At 30.9% G+C, this 20,513-nt stretch overlaps 1 protein-coding gene across 1 annotated transcript; it reads left to right on the top strand.

Moving 5' to 3' along the window:
• Positions 1–13,531: 13,531 nt before the first annotated feature.
• Positions 13,532–16,357, top strand: LOC131037920 (receptor-like protein EIX1). The gene has a single exon (XM_059210550.1). It carries the CDS (start codon positions 13,532–13,534, stop codon positions 16,355–16,357), a length of 2,826 nt encoding a protein of 941 aa, XP_059066533.1.
• Positions 16,358–20,513: the final 4,156 nt, after the last annotated feature.

The raw sequence follows: 20,513 nt of genomic DNA, 5'->3' as shown, positions 1-20,513 counted from the left end.
AATAGTTTAAAGTTTCTTATAATTAAAATTATTTTACTCATAACCTTTATTCTAACCCTAACCCTAGCAGTTTTTAAGCCAAAATCTTAGTTGAATTCTTATCAAACCCTAATGATAATAAAATCAAATACTTAATTAAGGGTTTAACCTTTATGAAATAATTTGAAAGATAAATAAAATATTTAAAAATTATTTGAATAATAATAAAATTAACAAAGGTTGTATCAAAATATACTTTATTAATAAATATATTAGATAAATAAGAATAAATGAGTATCATCAATAGTAATTTGATATTTCTATTTTTTTCTTATACTTATTTTTGTAATATATTATTTATATATTTTTAAATAAAATTAAAAAATTTATGATATAATTTAAAAAATTTAAAAACTATATGATTAGAGTTAAATTTAATAATATGTTAGGGTTGGCATTCAATTAGAGATATTAGGTTTAGGGGTTAAGGTTATAGTTAATTAGATTTTAGTGTTAAGGTAAGGCTATAAATAGGTAACTATTGTAGGATAATGCATTCATAACACTTATTATCATTTTTTATAAAATATTAAAAAAACCTTTAATATTATGTACTTTCCTTACGAATATTTTTTCCTTATTTCAATATTTTTATAAACTAACTACCTTGAAACTTTGTTCTAATGAAATAAAGATAGTTTAAAATAGCTTAAACTCTCTTTTAATTGAAATGATTTATTTACTATAAATTTAAAATAGACATTTTAAAATAGCTCACAATTTCTTATAATTAAAATTATCTTACAATAATTGAACCAAAATCTAATGCTTATCAAACCCTTTTGATAATCAAATCAAATACTTAATTAAGGGTTTAACCTTTATGAAATAATTTGTAACATCAATAAAAAAATTTAAAATTATTTGAATAATAATAAAATTAGCAAAGGCTATATCAATATATATTTTATTAATAAATATATTATATAAATAAGAATAAATGAGCATCATCATTAGTAATTTGATATTTCTATTTTTTTCTTATAAGGTAATACATATTATTTATATATTTTTAATAAAAGTTAAACTTATATTATATAGAATTAGTAGAAATTAATTGATATTAAATTGTTAGAGTATGCTTTTAGTTGTGAAATTGAAAAATGAAAATAAATTAATTTAAATATATAAACAACATTTCTATTCTACCCTTTTTGTTTTTGCATGAAAATCAATTCACATTTTAATATTAAAATAAATTTATTTTTTTATGTTGTTAAATGAATCATCAATTAGTTTTAGTATAAATATAATACTAAAACCTATATAACTTTCAATTAGAGTAAGATTTTATTGTAACATTGAAATATAAAAGAAATTAATTTAGACATATAAGAAATATTTTGAAACATTTCTATTCTACTTTTTCTTTTTGTTTCTAGTGCAATAAATGAAATATTAACATCTCAATACTCATTGCAACATATACAAAAATATAAAATGCAAAACCCTAAACTTAATACAACAAAACCAGACATTATATAAAAACCAAAATCTAAACCAAATATCATGATCTCCTTGGCTGGAACTTCTTGACTGGGACTGAGAAGAACAAAATTTAGTTTAATAGCAATATTTTACAGAGTATATTGATCAATTACAAAAATCTTTTGAAAGTGATGATTACAATAGCCAAATGCACAAATCTACATCAACCCTCCTCTACCCAATCATTGCTCCAATATCCTACAATTTCCTCTAATTTTCCAACTCCAACCAAGAATCCTCTCCTCTCAAAATTTTTTGAGAATAAAAACTTTCATGAACCGTTGCAGAACCAAATCTAGCCAAATATCATGAACTGGTTGGTTGGAACTCGTCACTCCCAATCACGACATTAGTATAAATTAATTGATATAAAATTGTTAGAGCATGCATTTAGTTGTGAAAATGAAAAGAGAAAAGAAATTAATCTAAATATATAAACAACATTTATGTTCTACCCTTTTTGTTTTTTTCACTTTTTAAAATTAGAATAAATTTATTTTTTTATGTTGTTAAATGAATCATCAATTAGTTTTAGATTAAATATAAAACTAAACTTTATATAACTTTCTATTAGAGTAAGCTTTTATTGTAAAATTGAAAAATAAAAGAAATTAATTTAGACATATAAGAAACATTTCTATTCTACTTTTATTTTTGGCATGCAAATGATTTCAGATTTTATAATTAAAATAAATTCATTGTTTTTAATTGTTAAATGAATCAATAATTAGTTGAAAAATAGATTTACAACTCTCACTGGCATCTTGCATTCCTTTTCCAATGAACTGATCTCCTCATTGATGCAATTCAAATGAGTTTATTAAAATTTAAAAGAAGTTATTCATTAAGATAATGACATATTTTTTCAAGATCCATTTATGTTTTATTGAAAAAATAAAACAAAAACATAGGATTCTACCACACATGTTTCTAGTGCAATAAATGAAATATTAACATCTCAATACTCACTGCAACATATACAAAAATATAAAATGCAAAACCCTAAATTAAATACAACAAATATTTTGAAAGTGATGATCACAATAGCCAAATGCACAAATCTACAATTCATATACTAGTCACTCACAATCAAAATTCACAAATGAATAAATGCTAAAAAATCTCTGTGTAACCCCAATCGAGTTGTCCTCTACCCAATCATTGCTCCAATCTCCTACAATTTCCTCTAATTTTCCAACTCCAACCAAGAAGCCTCTCCTCCTAAATTTTTTTGAGAATAAAAACTTTCATGAACCATTGTAGAACCAATGGGACTGAGAAGAACAAAATATAGGAGGGGAGGATCTTGGAAGACCAATATTCTAAACAAATAGAAAGGAAGCCGAGCAATCACGGGAAGAAAAGATATTAAATGTGAACCTGAAAAAATTCACAAATGAACAAATGCTAAAGAATCCCTACGCAACCCCAATCCAGATCAACCCCCCTCTAACCAATCATTGCTCCAATCTCCTACAATTTCCTCCAATCTTAGAACTCCAACCAAGAAGCCTCTCCTCTTGAAATTTTTTTAGAATAAAAACTTTCATGAACAATTGGACAACCAACTCCTGTGAATGGAAACATATTTAATTATTAATTAATTAACAAATTTGTATTAGTTATTCATAATCACATACAGGAAAATACACGTTAGATTATTTGAAAACCCCCAAATGTTGACGCATAAATTTGCTACCATTGTAGAAGCCTCTCGGCTTAATAAACATTTTAAAATTTATTTGTTGAAAAATAAAATTATGTAAATAATGCTTGGTAAACTTTTTAACGTGATCGACAATGCTGGCCAAACACAACAACCCAGTAAGGGTTTAATTATTTATTATTTAATTAGAAATTTTGTATTTTATTTAACAAATAATTAATTCAATTATTATTTCATTGAAAGAATTGTTCATTTTTTATGTAAATTTTAAATTATTTTTTTTGAATAAATTATGTTTAATATTTTGATTATTGATTTGTTGTATTTTTTGTTTAGAAGTGTATCATAGATAATATATATTTATATGTTAATTCTTAAAATTTTGATTTCATAATTTTATTTTTTTAACATATGCTGATTGCTTTTATAATTATGTGCATGTATTCATGATATGATGTCTTCCGTCTTTTTAAAATTGTAGAGATTTTTTAGTATACTCAATTTTAATAAAATAATTAATTATCTTTTTGATTTGATTTTGGAACTGAAGTAAAAATAAAATACACAAATAAAATATGCGAGGCGCCTCCTTTTATCAATTTTATACCCTTAAGTCAAATGATAACAATAAGACTTTAGTATAGTTTTAAATTATAAATGTAAAACATACTTCAATTTTGAAATGATTTTTCTATTACCATACGAGACTCCATGTAGCTTACATCAATCTAAAAACTATACATTGTCATGTTCAATTTGGACAATATTGATGCAACTATGGTTTGGTCAAACATATGTACAAATTCATTCATCGTATATAAAAGTACAGAAATAGAGTTTCTGAGGGTAATTCGATCAAGCAACTCATGTTCGATGGATCACATTTTACAATTCGTACTTGTGAATGTAATAGTTGTCTCCACAATGTACAAATTCATTCATCGTATATAAAAGTACAGAAATAGAGTTTCTGAGGGTAATTCGATCAAGCAACTCATGTTCGATGGATCACATTTTACAATTCGTACTTGTGAATGTAATAGTTGTCTCCACATCTTCACATTTATGTAAGGCGCCTATGAAAACAAAAGAAAATTACATTAATATTAACATTTGAATATTTGAATTTTAGAGCTACAATTCTTTATAATAAATGGGAGAAAGAAGTTCTAATATTATTGGATAGTATGTTAGAAATGCACATTTTCATTTCTAGAGAGAAATATTGATGTCGTAGAAATGTAATTATTGTTGCCGTGTCTTCACATTTATGTTGGGGATCTGTGACAAGAAAGAAAATTCACATTAAGATTAATGTTCATATAGTTGAATTTTAAGATTAAAATTTGTTGTAATAAGTGATATGGAAAAGTGTCAATGTTATTTGATAGTATAAAGAATTGAAAATCTGCATTGTCATTAAGAGAAAGGAATTTTAATACTATAGTAATATTTAAATAAATGGAAAATAGATGTATTTTATGAATGGAAAACTTATATGAAGCATGTTCTTGATGCATTGAAGTCTGTCTTCATATCTTTTTATGTTCAAAACTTGTTTGCCTTTCTTTAATTTCTTGTATCTATCATAGTTAAATCGTGGCATAATCTGTAGTCCTTGTAAAATTTTCACATGAGAGGTTGCCACAAATGTTAGACCTATTCTTTTTGTTAGCCCTATATCAATAGTAGCTTTTTAGAAAGTCAATCCCTGAGATTTGTGTATCGTTAGTGCCCAAGCCAATCACAATGGTATTTGAAAAGAACCACCTCTTTCAATTGTTGGAATTGGAATGGGAGATGGATGACGATCATTTAATTGCAGTCCAGACTAATTGCCAAATTCAACTAAAACGTATGCTGGTGGTTGAGGTGGCACACTTCGGGGTTTATATATACAATCTTTCTAATATTTCCTAAAGATCCATGAACAAGTCCTACTTCTATCCACATATTTGATGACAACATTACTTTGACATTTTTTGATAATAATAATTTTACGTCCAGTTAATCATCTATTGCACTTTCATTGCTAGTAACATTTCCAATTCTTGTTATAATGTTGCATGCAATAGGGTTTTGTAATGATTGCAATTTCATCCTGTTGTGGTTGTGAACATTATCGTTTGTTGAAAATAAATGAACACAATTATCAAATTATCGGTTGCTTATTGGATCATTTATCACATAAGACCTTGTCATTGGTAGTATCCAATCATCTAATGTAGGTTTTTCATCTCTTATGTTCATTAATAGTTCTTGAAAGCGTTGTTGGTTGTTGTTTTGTTCATCCTATCGAAAAATATGATCCAAAGTAATAATTGTTTTGAATTGTTCCCATAATATTTTAACCCACCTTCTACTCTCATGTGGTAGCCTATCATTCACTGGAGGTAATTGTACAAGATCACCAACCCAAATCATAGATATTCCTGAACATTTTTGTTAACCATTAATTATGTTAATTTGTATGTATCATGACTCCTATATTTTAATTTTTGTACTATAAAATTGTGCAGATAAAATAGAATAATTATAATTTTACAAATTGAGTAGAAGACATACTTGTGAAATTTTCATTACCATTTGAAGGAAAAGCTTGGCATAGATGTTCATCTATGTTCTCCAATAACCTTTCACCAATAAAACTCATTTCATCGATCAAGATATATCTGACATGTGCCATCTCTTCTTGGAAAGTTGTTATTCTTGTTCCCTGAAGCTCTTTGAAATCTCTTATTGGTATTGATGCAAGAGCATCCTTGGTTCTTGGCAATCTTGCATCAACCAAAAAAAATGATTTCTTTTAGTTTGTTTCCTGTTGTGTTGTTGAGCATTTCTTTTTGCATTTTCTTGCACTTTCTTACCAGATCTTGTAGAGCTGGATTTTGCTTGTGGACATGATCATCTTCCTTTCCCCAAATTTGTGGGATGTTTGGATCTTTTTCCGACAAGTTTTCGATTCCAGTATCTAGGACACTTTTTTGGCTTACAACACCAAAACCACTTGGACCTATTTCAGCTTTGGCAAATCTTGCAGATCATTTCCATAGCTTCCAGAGCTTCTATTCATTGTTTCCAATGTTCCTTGGTGTTTGGTCATCCTTCCTTCTAATCTGCACTTCTTTTTTTGGATTTTTCGGAAGATTTTCTTTGGCGGAGGCTGACCCAGTGGTTTTACACATTTTATTTTGATTCATCGGTGTTTTTTCTTCTTGGCCAACGTGGATCTGTGTTGATCATATAAATCAATGTAATCTAGCATGTAATAGGTAGTAGGAAAAACATAGAAGATCTATCTAAAGATTTAGATGTTTGGAGTTGATCAATATTATAATTGAGCATGTATGTATTAGGCCAAAGAGCCGAATCTTGTAGCTTGCATGTTGTAGGAAGATTGAAATCATTTTTCATGATATAATTCATTCAGTTCTGCATTACCTCCATCATCTTGTCTTGTTTCCGTTGTTTTTTACTCCTACTTCATGGTTCGGATTGATCTCCTAGAGATCCTTCCGAACCATGACTATGGAGGACTAGTGTGAAGATGATGCGAAGAGGAAATAGGAATGGTGGAATGCATGAAAATGCAAAACTTACTATGATAGAAATATTGAGAGTAATTGCCACCCAATTAGAAGCTATTGAAATAGCCTGGGGAAGAGGTTGACATGTTGAAGATGTGAGTGAAGATGGAGAAGAAGAAGCACCGGAAGAATAAGTAGAAAATCCATCGGGGAATGATCCGAATGAAGAGAGGTTTATAAGAGCATTTTCAAGAGAGAATACCAGACCGCATTTTAGTCCTTGAGATTATCATGGTAGATTGGATTCAAATGAATTGTTAGATTGGATCATGGAGATGGAAAATTATTTTGATTTTGAAGGCACCATAAAAGACAGGAAGGTGAGGTATGCTTGTACTAAGTTGAAAGGTTGTGCATCTCTTTGGTGGGAATATTCGTAGGTTGATAGACAAAGAAGAGGTAAAGAAAAGATCAAATCTTGGGAGCAGATGGTTACCAAGTTAAAATTAAATTTTATGCCAGTTGATTATCAAGGGAATTTGTTCCAGAAGTTGCAGAACCTGAAGCAAAAGGAATCTAGTGTGAAGGAGTATATCGAAGCATTCTATAAGTTGAATATCAGATCTAGACATACTGATGATGAAGTTGAACAAGTTGCTAGATATTTGAATGGGTTGCAAATGTCTATATAAGATGAACTTAGTTTCATCAAGTTGTAGAGATTTGAGGAAGCCTACCTATATACCCTGAAAGTAGAGGAGAAATTGAACAAGAGATATGAGTAAGGAGAAAGAGGTAGAGGTGGAAGATTTTCCAAAGGAATATTTCAACGAGGAAGAGGATATTCTAGAGGAGGAGGAACCTATGTAGATCAAAACAAGGACAAGGAAGTAAGAAAAGATAGTATTTCATACCAGAAGGATGATAGAAATTTCCACCAGAGGAGAGAGTTTGATAGTTACCAGAATCAGGGTTATGGAAAAGATGACAGAAGACAAGATAAGAGAGTGTTTAGAGGAACTTTCTTTAAGTGTGGAGGATAAGGACATCATGATTTTGAATGTAGGAAGGCAGTAAACACTAGAAGAATGACATTGGTGGAAGAAGACCCTACTAGATCAACTAACAAACTAGAAGACAAAGAATTGTTGATGATGAGAAGAGCTCTTGCAGAGGAGAAATTTGTTCAAGACCAAATGTAAGGCATCTAGTAAGTGTTGTAAAGTCATTATTGACAGTGGTAGTTCAGATAATCTAGTTTATGAAGAAATGGTGAGTAAGTTGAAGTTGGAAAGGTTGAAAAACCCTAAGCCTTATCAAATAGCATGGATTTAGGATGATCATAAGATATTAGTAAGTGAACAATGTTTGGTAAAATTTAAAATTGGAAATTATCATGATAAAGTTTTGTGTGATATATATTATGCCTATGGATATTTGTCACATCTTGTTGGGTAGACCTTGGCAATATGATAGATATGCAATGCATGATGGGAGAAAGAACATATACACTATTGTTGCAAATAGGATGAAACAAACCTTGTGGCTCTTGGAGGAGCCCCTGAAGAGTGATGTTTGTACGAATGGTAGAATTTGTTTAGTTGATGGAAGGAGATTCCTGGATGGAATGAGACATGAGAATGTGTGTTTTTCCTTAGTTCCTAGGAAGACTGAGAATCCAGAGGACGAGGAAGAAAAACCAAAGGAGATAAACGAGTTACTTGTAGAGTAGGAAAACATTTTAGATAATGTACCTAATGGATTACCACCGGTGAGGAGTACTAGTCATTGCATGGACCTGATTCTCAGAGCTGGTTTTCCTAACAAAGCAGCACACCATATGACACTAATAGAGAATGACGAGCTGAATAGACAAGTACATGAGTTGTTGAAGAAAGGTTTGATCAGAGAAAGTTTGAGTCCTTGTGCACAGTACCGGTCATGTTAGCACCTAAGAAGAATGGAGAATGGAGGATGTGTACCAATTCCAAAGAAATAAATAGGATCACAATGAAGTATCAGTTTCCTTTGCCTGGGATGGATGACATAATGGATTGTTTGAGTGGAGCTAAATACTACACAAAGATAGACTTGCAGAGTGGATACCATCATATCAGAATCAGAGAAAAAGATGAGTGGAAGATAGCATTCAAGAAAAATGAAGGATTGTATGAATGGTTGGTGATGCCTTTTGGATTGACTAATGCACCAAGTACTTTCATGATATTGATGAATGAGGTATTGAAGAAATTCTTGGATAAGTTTATTATTGTGTATTTGGATGGCATTTTGATTTTCATCAAGACAAAGGAGGAACATATGTTGCATTTAAGACAAGTTTTGCAGAGATTGAGAGAAGAGAAGTTGCTAATAAATCTTACGAAGTGTAGTTGCATAAAGGAAGGGTTAGTCTATTTGGGATTTGTGACATCTATGGATGGACTAAAGATGGACCCTAAGAAGGTAAAAGCAATTGTTGAATGGCCTACATCGGAAAGAATTGGAGAGGTAAGATCATTTTATGGATTGGTTTGTTTCTATTAGAAGTTTATCAGAAATTTCAGTTCAGTTTGTAGCCCTATGACTGAGACAACGAGAGGAGATAGAAAATAATTCAAGTGGACAATCAGAGAAAATAGGAGTTTTGAATTGTTGAAGCAGAAGGTGACTGAGAAGCCTGTGTTAGGTTTACCAAATTTTAGCAAAGTATTTCAAGTAGATTGTGATGCAAGTGGAAATGCAATTGGAACAATATTAAGTCAAGAAGGAAGAGTGGTAGCTTATTTTAGTGAAAATTTGAATGATGCAAGAAGGACATATTTAGTGTATGACTAGGAATTTTATTCCATAGTTCAAGCCTTGAAGAAGTGGAGAGATTATTTGTTGCCTAAGGAGAGTCTGAAATGATTGAATAATGGAATATTAGTTTAATTGGGCAAGTTGTTAGAAATATAAATGAGTTTTAATGATTTAAATTTAGGTTATTGGAAATTAATGTTATTTTAAATTAATTTTTGCATAGAAGATCATGGTCTCTCTAGTAAAATATTTTAAGATTGAATACTTTAATGTTTGGCATTATAAGACTTGTATGTACTGTCAGTTTTGTCTGCCATAGTGGGTTTCTCAGGTATGTGGTATAAATGCCATTTGTTTTCTGAGCCTAGGTCATTGTTGATTTCTTTCTTTGTGTATGGTTTCCTCATCGACATTTAATGTGATGTACTTGGTGTCCTGCATGTCTTTTATGCTAGTGAATCAATCTTGTTGCATTGAACGTCCTAGTTTGTACTCTTTTTCGAGCAAGTCAACCAACCTTTCTATGGGAGAGGTGTCTACACTCTTGGTGTTATTTGGGTGTTTTAGACCTTGTGTTGATTTTTTGATTCCTAGGTGCAAGTCAAGGTGGAGTGTCTTTCATTGGGGGTCGAGACCCAAAGTGGTTGCTAGGGTAACTCAATGAGAGTTTTGTAATCAAGTGAAAACTTAAATAATGAACTGGGAAGCGTAGATAGTACACATTAATAAAGATTAAATTGTTGCCTCTCTTACACTCATATGCTTGTTTAGGTTTGAGGTAAGTAGAGAAGGCCTGGAATGGCGTCCACCAATCTTGTCCCTTCGAAAGGTTGGTGTGGCCCACTAGTGTTTGTATTGGGGCTGGGGGTTGGGATAGATCACCAGGGTAACCTAGGAAGGGGGTCAGGACCTAGTGAAGATTCACCAGAGTAACTCATGACAACCTAGTGATGACACGCTTCCCTATTGCATACCTAGTGGTCCCTCTTGGTTTTGTCCTTATGTGAATTGCTTGGGCCTCTAGAAGTTGGTTGTTTCACTGTTGAGTTCCTATGATTATAGCCTTGTAAGTCTCTTGTGACAGTAGTCTTGTGAGCCTCGTGTGAGTCTTTTCTATCTTTTTGTATTTCCTTCCGTCTCTTAGGTCTGGCTGATACCTCCTAGCATAGGGGATGGACCTAATGGTACCACATCATTGGGTGGAGTTCTTTTCACACCCATTGGGTTTTGGTTCATCCTACATCCTGTTTGTGATGGCTTGTGGGAAGATTGAAGACTTTCATTATGTACCATATTCATGTATTCACTCGATTGTTTGTACTCTTGGAGATTTTATCCTTATGGATACCCTAGGATGTAACCAATGACAATATGTATATTCTCCTAGAAATGTAACATGTATGAAGATCCTTTGAAAAGGACAGTATTATCATATTTTAGAAGTTTCATTTGTTCTTGTATGTATGGTTAATGTTATTTTGAGTAGTGTCATTGTGGGGCCTTGAGGACTATTGTTAGTTATTGTTTGTGCACCTTTTAATTAACATGTTGTTTCATGTAACTCAATGCATGTCTTAATATATATATATATATATATATATATATATATATATATATATATATATATATATATATATATATATATATATATATATATATATATATATATATATATATATATATATATATATTCACATTTTCATTGCTTTATATGTTTAAGTCCTCTAAGCCTCATAGTGGGGCATTACAACAATCTTATTCATCTACACTATATCCCCCATAATATTTACTTTATTTATTTTTAGCATTTTTCTCTCCACATCCTCTTCACCTTTCAATAGTAACCAAAAAATTACTTGTGCAATGTTTATTTATTTTACCTTAGTATTTAGAGATAAAACATTGATTGATTTTCCCAAATCAGTAAAAAATTTATGTATTATTAAGAACATATTCAAGGAATAATTCACTTTGGAGCTCCAAAAGTAAATTAAATACATATAAATTCATTTTAAGGCATTTGCATTATTGAAGATTAGATGCTCAACGCGTGTATTCATTCCTTGAAATCTTTCTTGGTTATGGTTTAGGTTTGGTGTTTAGTTTATCCTTACAATGTGCATTTGTTCTTGACCATGGCTACACCCTTGTATAATGAAAAGATTAGATGTATTTTTTCTACTTTCTTAACATGTATAAAAGAAATTGATGCATTAAGTTGACTTTGCATATTATTAAAAAAAAATATCTTCTTTTAATACTCATTACAATCACATAATAAGATTCATCTCATTTTTTTCTAATGAATAAAAAAATAATCTATACAAATATATATACAATTTTATTAAAATCATTTTCCATTTTTAAAAGATATATAAAAATTGTGATATATATATATATATATATATATATATTTGTGTATACATTATTTTTAAAATACTTTTTATGATAATGTATATTTTTTTAAAACTAAATAAATAAGAGATGAATTCATTAAGTTATGTACACTATTTTTTATAAAGCTCACCCTCTTCTTTTTCTTTACACAATTCTAGAATATTATCAATATTTATTTTAGATTTTAAGAATGGCATCAAAAGTGAGGATACATTATCCTCAATGCATGTGGATTTAAGTCTTTCTATGAACTATATGTGTGAGGAGACAATTTTTTAGAGGATATTATTTTGCCAAAGTATATCCTTAAGTTAATTTAATTTTTATTATGTATATTTATTAATTAATTAAAACTTAGAGTATAATATAATTACAATTTATTTAATTAAAAAATATGATAAAATGTATGTCTGAATGCATATATACAATATGAAAATGATTATGAAGTTGTCATCACAAATACAACTAGAAGATAGTCAAATCAATGCTAGTTTAATTATTTATGGGAAAAATGCACATAGTTCTTTGAATACAAAAAAAAATTGAAGAATATTTTTCACAATAATGTAGAAAATGAATTTACTAAGATATATATAGAGATTATTATAAAGTTGGTTTTTTTTCATATCTAAGAGAGTATTGTTCACTAGGAGTGTTGAATAAGGTTGAGGTCTCACGGATGATTTAAAGACCTGTTTTGAAGGAAGGATTTCATGAATCAAAAAAATGTTAGAGGATTAATTTAATTTTTCTTTCAATAATAATAATTCTTATTTTTTAGTTTGAAATTTAAACAAGTGCATTTGAAACAAAGTTAGAAATTGTCCCATCAACTTTAACTTTTTGATCTCTTTTCAATCATGTAAATTTTTTAAATTCCTACCAATTAATATTTTTATTATTCTATAATTATACATTCTATTAAAATAGAATAAACCAAATATTAAAATATATGAAACCAATTTTTTTTGTAAATATAAAAACTTAAATTACATTAAAAAAAAGATTAAACCGTCCAAAATAAATCAAAAAAAAATTCAAAACAACACCATGAGATTTTAAAGTCAGTCCTAATCCATCGAACCCAACCCTAAGATTATATATATATATATATAATTTTTTTTCAGACTATATAAATTTTTTAATCCATTAAATTGTATATATAAATTATTATTTTTAAACGATTTTTCACAATAACATTATAATTTTTAAAAACCTCGATATAAATATTCATAACGATATATAAAGTTTTCTTATAAAGTCCGTCCTCTTTCTAATACACGAGAGAAAATAGTATCCGTTGTGCTTATTCAGAGTCTTTTGATGATGTATGATTAAGTTTTACCGACTTCTTACGCCAGCTTCACTTTGCCTAACATAACAAATTGAAGTTAGAGACGGCTTAACCATATATTTCTATGCGCGTGCCATAAAAGTCAAATATGAAGCTTGAATAAGAACTTGACACTTGGAGGGTAGTCAAACATCTCTAGACAACCGAGGGGGGAGAATTTTAGAATGCACACATCTCTTGAATAAGGAAAAGAGGAATACAATGTATCCGCTTTCTTTCAAGATGTCTGTGGGTTGTGGATCTTTGTTGATATGGATAATAATGCTGCAAGCTCATTTCTCATTTTCAGCTACATGTTTAAAACATGAGAGAAGATACTTGCTTAATTTGTCTTCAGGTCGGTTATCCTCTTGGCGGGGATTGAACTGTTGCGAGTGGGAAGGTGTTGCCTGTGATTATCATACATCCCATGTCATTCGCCTTGACTTAAGTAATGATTGGTACCTCCACCGGTTGAGTGGAAAGCTTCATCCATCTTTGTTTAATCTGCGCCATCTACAGCACTTGGATCTCAGTTGGAATGACTTTAAAGGTATTTGTATTCCTCCCTTACTGTCAAAACTGCAGAAGCTTTCATTTCCTAGCCTGTCAGATGCTGGATTTGGTGGCGAAGTCCCTCTGGAGTTGGGAAATATGTCAAGCTTGCGTCATTTGGATTTGAAAAGTGATTGGCGACATATGTTGAGGAGTAGTAAGTTTGATGTATGGGTAAGAAATCTAAGAAGCCTAGAATTCTTAGATATGAGTGAAGTGAACCTGACAATGTCGTCTGAGCACTGGGGTGAGGCCCTTAGCGGTCTTGCCAATCTTTCCCAGATTGACATGTATTGGTGTAAGCTCTCAGGTAATATTCCAGATCTATCAAACCTCACCCGTTTATCACATTTAGAGTTAGGTTCTAATTCATTCCCGTTTGAACTACCCACCTGGTTTGAGAACGTGTCCTCATTGGTTTCACTTCATCTCGAGGGCTGTGATCTAATTGGTTCCATCCCTTCCAATTTCATGCCCCGTTCAAAATTGAGCGTTCTTAGTATTGGAAACAATAACTGGAAAGGAAAGCTTTCTTTCTTTCTAAACCACTCTTCCTCCCTTGTTGCGATGTACCTCAACTCTTGCAATTTAGGACGAGTGATTTCCCCCGTCATTACAAATTTTTCAAAACTTGAGACCTTGTATCTACGCTGGAACAATCTCCAAGGAGGTATACCGTCCTCTTTAGATAGCCTTTCGTCCCTTGCGACTCTGAACCTTAGTTACAACCAGCTAACTGGTCAAATTCCCCCGTTTTTGTGTGATGTTTCGGCATTACGCGAACTTCATCTAAGCCATAACCAATTGTCAGGAACAATTCCAGATTGCATTTTAAAGATGTCCAGTTTAAAAGTTTTGTCACTTTCTTCCAACGGATTAACAGGCAACATTTCACTTCAACTTTTCGACAATCTCAGTCACCTTCAAGAACTGGACCTTTCTGAAAATCAGTTTCACAATAACATCTCTACTAGCTGGGTTCCTCAGTTTGCCCATCTGGAGCAGCTTGTTTTGGGGTCTTGCAATATAGAAGGCAACTTTCCTCCATTTCTGTCCCAGCAATTTCAATTGAACGTGCTAGATCTTTCAGATAACAGTATTGAGGGAAATCTACCTTCGTGGCTGTGGGATCTTCCTAATCTTAGCTTTCTCAATCTTTCAAATAACATGCTGGAAGGTTCTCTACCCCGGAAGATATCTCATACTTTCATGACAGTGGACTTGCATGGAAATGGATTATATGGCTCTCTTCCTGCTCTTGGTTTTTTTTCATACTTACTAGATCTGTCAGATAATGAATTCACGGGCTCCATTCCTGAAACAAATGGCAAATTTTTGTTTCTATCATTGTCAGGGAATAAACTGACTGGAGAAATTCCAACGTTTGCATGTACCGATTCAACTGAAATTGCAGATGCATTGGAGATTTTGAACTTGTCAAAGAACAAGCTAACAGGTATGATTCCTAGAAGCATTGGGAGCTGTTCCAGATTATCAGTTTTAAATTTAGCTCAAAATGTTTTGCAAAGAGAGATTCCGGACGAGCTGGGAAATCTGAAGGCTCTTCGAACACTAAATCTTAATCACAATAGTTTGCAAGGTAGAGTTCCTTCATCCATTGCCAACTGCATTCATCTCCGAGTTCTTGACTTACGAAATAACAATTTTGAGGTTAGCCTTCCTATTTGGATTGAAAAGCTGGTAGATTTGAGAATTCTCAGTTTAGCTTCTAATAAGTTCGAAGGCATCATTCCATCTCAGCTGGTCAAATTGCAGAATCTTCAAATTCTTGATTTATCTGGGAACAATTTATCAGGAAATATTCCTCGAGATGTGAGCAAATTATATGCTATGGTCAATCAATCACAAAGTAATGATGTACAACAAACGTATGGTAGTTCTTATTTGCTAGTGGAAGGCTTTGACCATCTTCTACAATATGCGGATGATGTAACTATTTGGATAAAGGGAAGGAATCTAACCTGCAAGAAGATAATCAGCTCAGCCAAGTTCATCGATCTATCACATAACAATCTATCAGGTAATATTCCTCTAGAAGTGGGTTTGATATCTCTCAACATATCAAAAAATAATTTGAGTGGCTCAATCCCAAAATCTTTTGGAACCCTGGTTCAGCTAGAGTCGTTGGATCTTTCACAAAATAGGTTGTCAGGAAAGATTCCTTCTGAACTCTTAAGTCTCACATTCCTTGCTGTTCTAAATCTTTCAAACAACATGTTGTCGGGGTTAATACCACAAGGGAAGCAGTTCTCAACCTTTGGGGCTTCTTCCTTTCTAGGAAATCCCAATCTTTATGGACCTCAACTTGAAAACTGCACACGTAGTCTTGGTTTGGGTAACAAGGAGAAGATTTTTTTTTTGAATAATACAGTTGCAGATGTTGTAATAGATCCATGGTGGGCAATTGGACTAGGGTTAAGTTATGGAGTGGGATTTGCCACTATGATTGTAGTTTTGTGCTTCAACATAAAATGGAGATCCATATGCTTTGCTCTGATGGATAATTTAAGCTATCATCTCTTCGAACACTGAATCCATAGAGCTATTTTGCTTCCAAAACCATTATGTCATAGATATCTACCAATATGTGTGTTGTTACTCATATTAATGTTGGTTTATTTGGATTGTTATAATGTACGCTGCTAAAGAATATTTTCAATTTGGTATAAAGCCAAGAAGCATAAGTAAGTGCACACTATGAAAAGTGAGCATTCCATTGAGTGTTATTGTAATACTGTTTTATTTTCTACTCTCTTGTCATCTACTATATTTAGAGTTCATAAATTCTATGGTTGCATTGACCCTTTTACCATTTGAGTTAGTTATATGTATCTTAACTAGCATATCTATATTTTAAAAAATCTATATAAAATATGCCATGAGATATCAAATTTCAAAATATTTTACATTCAAAAAGATGAATAAATCAATGAACATGAATCTAATATTTTTTTTGCCAATGAGAAATGACCATGAACCTCAATAGATTTTAAGTTTTGTTTAGTTTCCTATTGCATCAAGGTATGAGTTGGTTGCAACTTTGCTAACTTCCTTTTCATGATTTTGTCTCATCATACTAGTTCTTGCAGTTTAAAGACCAAAACATAGAAGCTTAGGCAATGTGTGTGAACCATTTTACAAAACAACTCCAATAAATGTGATCTTATGATATACTATGTTTGCAAGATTATTACGTCTTCAGTTTATATAAACTAGCATACTTATATTTTAAAAAATCTTTATAAAATACAGAGATATCGAATTTTAAAATATTTAACGTGAACATACATATGAATAAATCAATGAATAGGAATCTAATAAATATTTTTGTCAATGATCAATGCCCCTGAACTTCAATACGTTTGACTTTTCTTATAGTTTCCTATTGCATCAAGGTATGAGTTGGGTGCAGCTCAGCAAACTTCCACTTCCCACTTTAGTCTCATAATATTGATTCTCATACTTTAAAGACCGAAATACGGAAGCACAGACAAGAAGTGTGAACTGTTTTAGAAAATGTCCAAAAAACTATGATCTCATGATTTTCCATGATTACAAGATAATTACGTCCACAATTTAATATAAACTAAAATTTAATAATATATTCCCCCATTAACGAAATTCAAACAATATGTACACTGCCTTTCTAACATGATCCTACTAAAATATAAAAGTAATAATAAAAGGAAAAACAAAACTCAATGATACAAGTATTCTAAAATAATCATTTTCTATCATTATGGAATCTATTTCACTGCTGCATTACAAGTTGAAGTGCTTGGAGTTCTCCATAATGTTTTTTGCCAAAACCCCTCTTGAATAGTCGAGGACTAAAAATTCTCTAGTGAACAGTTGGCATGTATGGTGCAAATCTTAGTAAAAAATTTGTGTGGTTGACAAAATCCACCAAAATAACTTGTATCCAAGAATCTCATTATTGATCCTATTTTCCTGATCTCATCATTATGCTAAATATAATTTAGCACATCTTGCTTGTGCTTTCCTAGATATAATGCATGGAAGGAATACCAAAATTTATAGAATTGTGTTGTTCGATTAATAGATTTGACATAGTTGAATCTTCCATTTAATAGTTTTTCAAATCTGTCACTAGCGATTTGGAAATTTGCAAAAAATAAAAAATGGTCGAAAGTGTTTCTCAACCAATCCATATCAGCAGCAATTACTACTCATGAATGATGGGTAATGAAGATTGAATTTCAAAGATGGAAGACACAAATGCAATTATTCAAAAACAAATTTAAGTTGTAAGAAACTTATATTCTTAAATTTAATGATGTTGAGTACTTGCAGTAAGAAATGACTAATCTTAAATATTATGTTGTTGAGAAATTGTAAGAAATGACTGTTGTTGAATATTAAAACATCTATCACGCAATTGGGTGTTTCTCATGCATGATTCAATGTTATTATTATCACTGCCTTATTACTCATGGTATCCTTTTTTGAAATTTTGTACAACTATGGAGAGTGTTTGATTTGCATAACAACGACAATACTTTGTATTTCTCTTGAACTTGGAACAGAGCTTTCCTCCATAAGTATCTTTGTTATGTGGTCTATTTAACCTCTTAGTTAAATCTTTTGCAGTAATCAATATAGGAAAATTAAAAGTCCAGTAAAGTATTTCAAATGCACTAATATATATTCATTTGTACATGTGTAGTTTATCATTGAAGGTGGACAAAATCTATTGCAAATTACTTGTAATATAGGACATGTTGGTCCAAATGCAGAGTGCTTCAAATAGAATTACACGCTTTCTAAAATCACTCTCTCTCAATTCCACAATTTTATGTGTTTTATTGATTTTATGAAGATTCATGAGAAGTATACACTTCTCTATAAGGAAAAAGACATTTATTTATTTTGTGTTACTATGAAGATATATGTGAAGCCTTCTTTTCCTTGTACTTTGGATTGACTAAATATGAGAAGTGTTGAGGTTTATGGCTAAATGATTTATGGTATTGTTGCTAAGGTATTTGACGAGCATCAAATTGAGTTCTTGAGATCAATATTCATAAAATATATTTATGATTGATCTAATTAAGTTACTTGAACAAGCTCTCGAACTTGCACTTTAGGCAAAATACACCATCTTTCTTATTTTGGCATCTATTATAACGGTAATCTTGACCATAAGTTGGTTTATAACTTTTGCACTGTAGAATTCACTTGGACATTTACATCTTTATAATTAATAGTTGAAATCAAATTCTATAATTGAAAATTATTGCTGTTTATGATTTAACTTTGGAATTATATATTTCATAATTTTATTAAGATGAATGAGAATACATTGCTTCGTTGCACATGTCACGTCACATTTTTGAGCCCTCTAGACTATTTTATATTTTGATTAGTATTTTGATTCTGATAGTAATAACTTGAATTATGAACAATTAAAATAATAATATTAACAATAAAAATAATTTAATAATAGTTTATATTATTATTATTAATATTGTTTTTGTCGTAGAAATTTTTTTAAGTCTTTATTTTGATCCCTTTCAAAGAATCAGGACCGAAAAAGCTGGATGAACGTAAGGGAGCATAAATACCGGTGAGGTTAATGGGGGAAGAGTTATAAAATTCGCATTACATTATATTTTAAGATATATTCACTTCTGCGTCAATTTTTACACTTTCTCCAATCAACATCGCGTGATGGACTTTTAGTTGCTTACGTGGCATCGCATGACTGAAAAGTATCGCCTCTTTCCTAATAACATGGCAACTTTATTATCTACTTCGTACGAGTAGTAAAAAATGATAGAGGTATACAAAATAATTCGTTAAAGACAATAATATATTGACATGGCAATTCTGCATTAAAGCACTAGGGCAAAGTGATAGGAGTAGCTAGAGAAAAATAGACATTTTAATATTACCTATTTCCTATGAGTGCAAAAATATTGTTAGCTTATTTCAGAATGTATATATATAATTCACACAAATAATAATATATTAATTTTCATAGCAATTTTGCATTAAATATAAGTAGAAGTTGTGGGGCAAAGTTGCAACAACTGGAGAGAAATAAACATTTTGAGAGGAAAATATTACCTACTCTATATGAGAAAAAAATATATCATTAGCTTATCCTAGACGCATATAAAACAATCTGTAAAAGATAATGATATATTGATTTTTAGGACAATTTTGCATTAACTACCAATACAAGTTGTAGGGTAGAGTGATAGAGATAGTATAGGAGAAGCTGAGAGAAATGAACATTTTGAGAGGAAAATATTACCTACTCAATATGAGTACAAAATAATTGTTAGCTTATTCTAACCAAATTTTAAATAATCCGTACAAGACAATGATACATTGATTTTTGCAATAATTTTGCATTAAATATAGATAGAAGTTGTGGGGCAGAGTCATAGAGACGGTATAGGAGCAACTGGAGAGAAATGTACATTTTCAGGAGAAAACATTACCTACTCCATATGAGTAAAAAAATATCGTTAGCTTAAATTCCATACACATTTTAAATAATTCATACAAGATAATAATATATTGATTTCCATAGCAATTCCACATTAAATACAAGAGAAGTTGTGGGAGAGAGTGACAAAGATGGTATAGGAGCAGTTGGAGAGAAATGGACATTTTGAGAGGTAAATATTACCTACTCCATATGAGTGAAAAAACATTG

This window comes from Cryptomeria japonica, chromosome 8, assembly GCF_030272615.1.
Source record: "Cryptomeria japonica chromosome 8, Sugi_1.0, whole genome shotgun sequence".
NCBI classification, from domain to species: Eukaryota; Viridiplantae; Streptophyta; class Pinopsida; order Cupressales; family Cupressaceae; genus Cryptomeria; species Cryptomeria japonica.
This window is presented reverse-complemented; position numbering and strand designations above follow the sequence as displayed.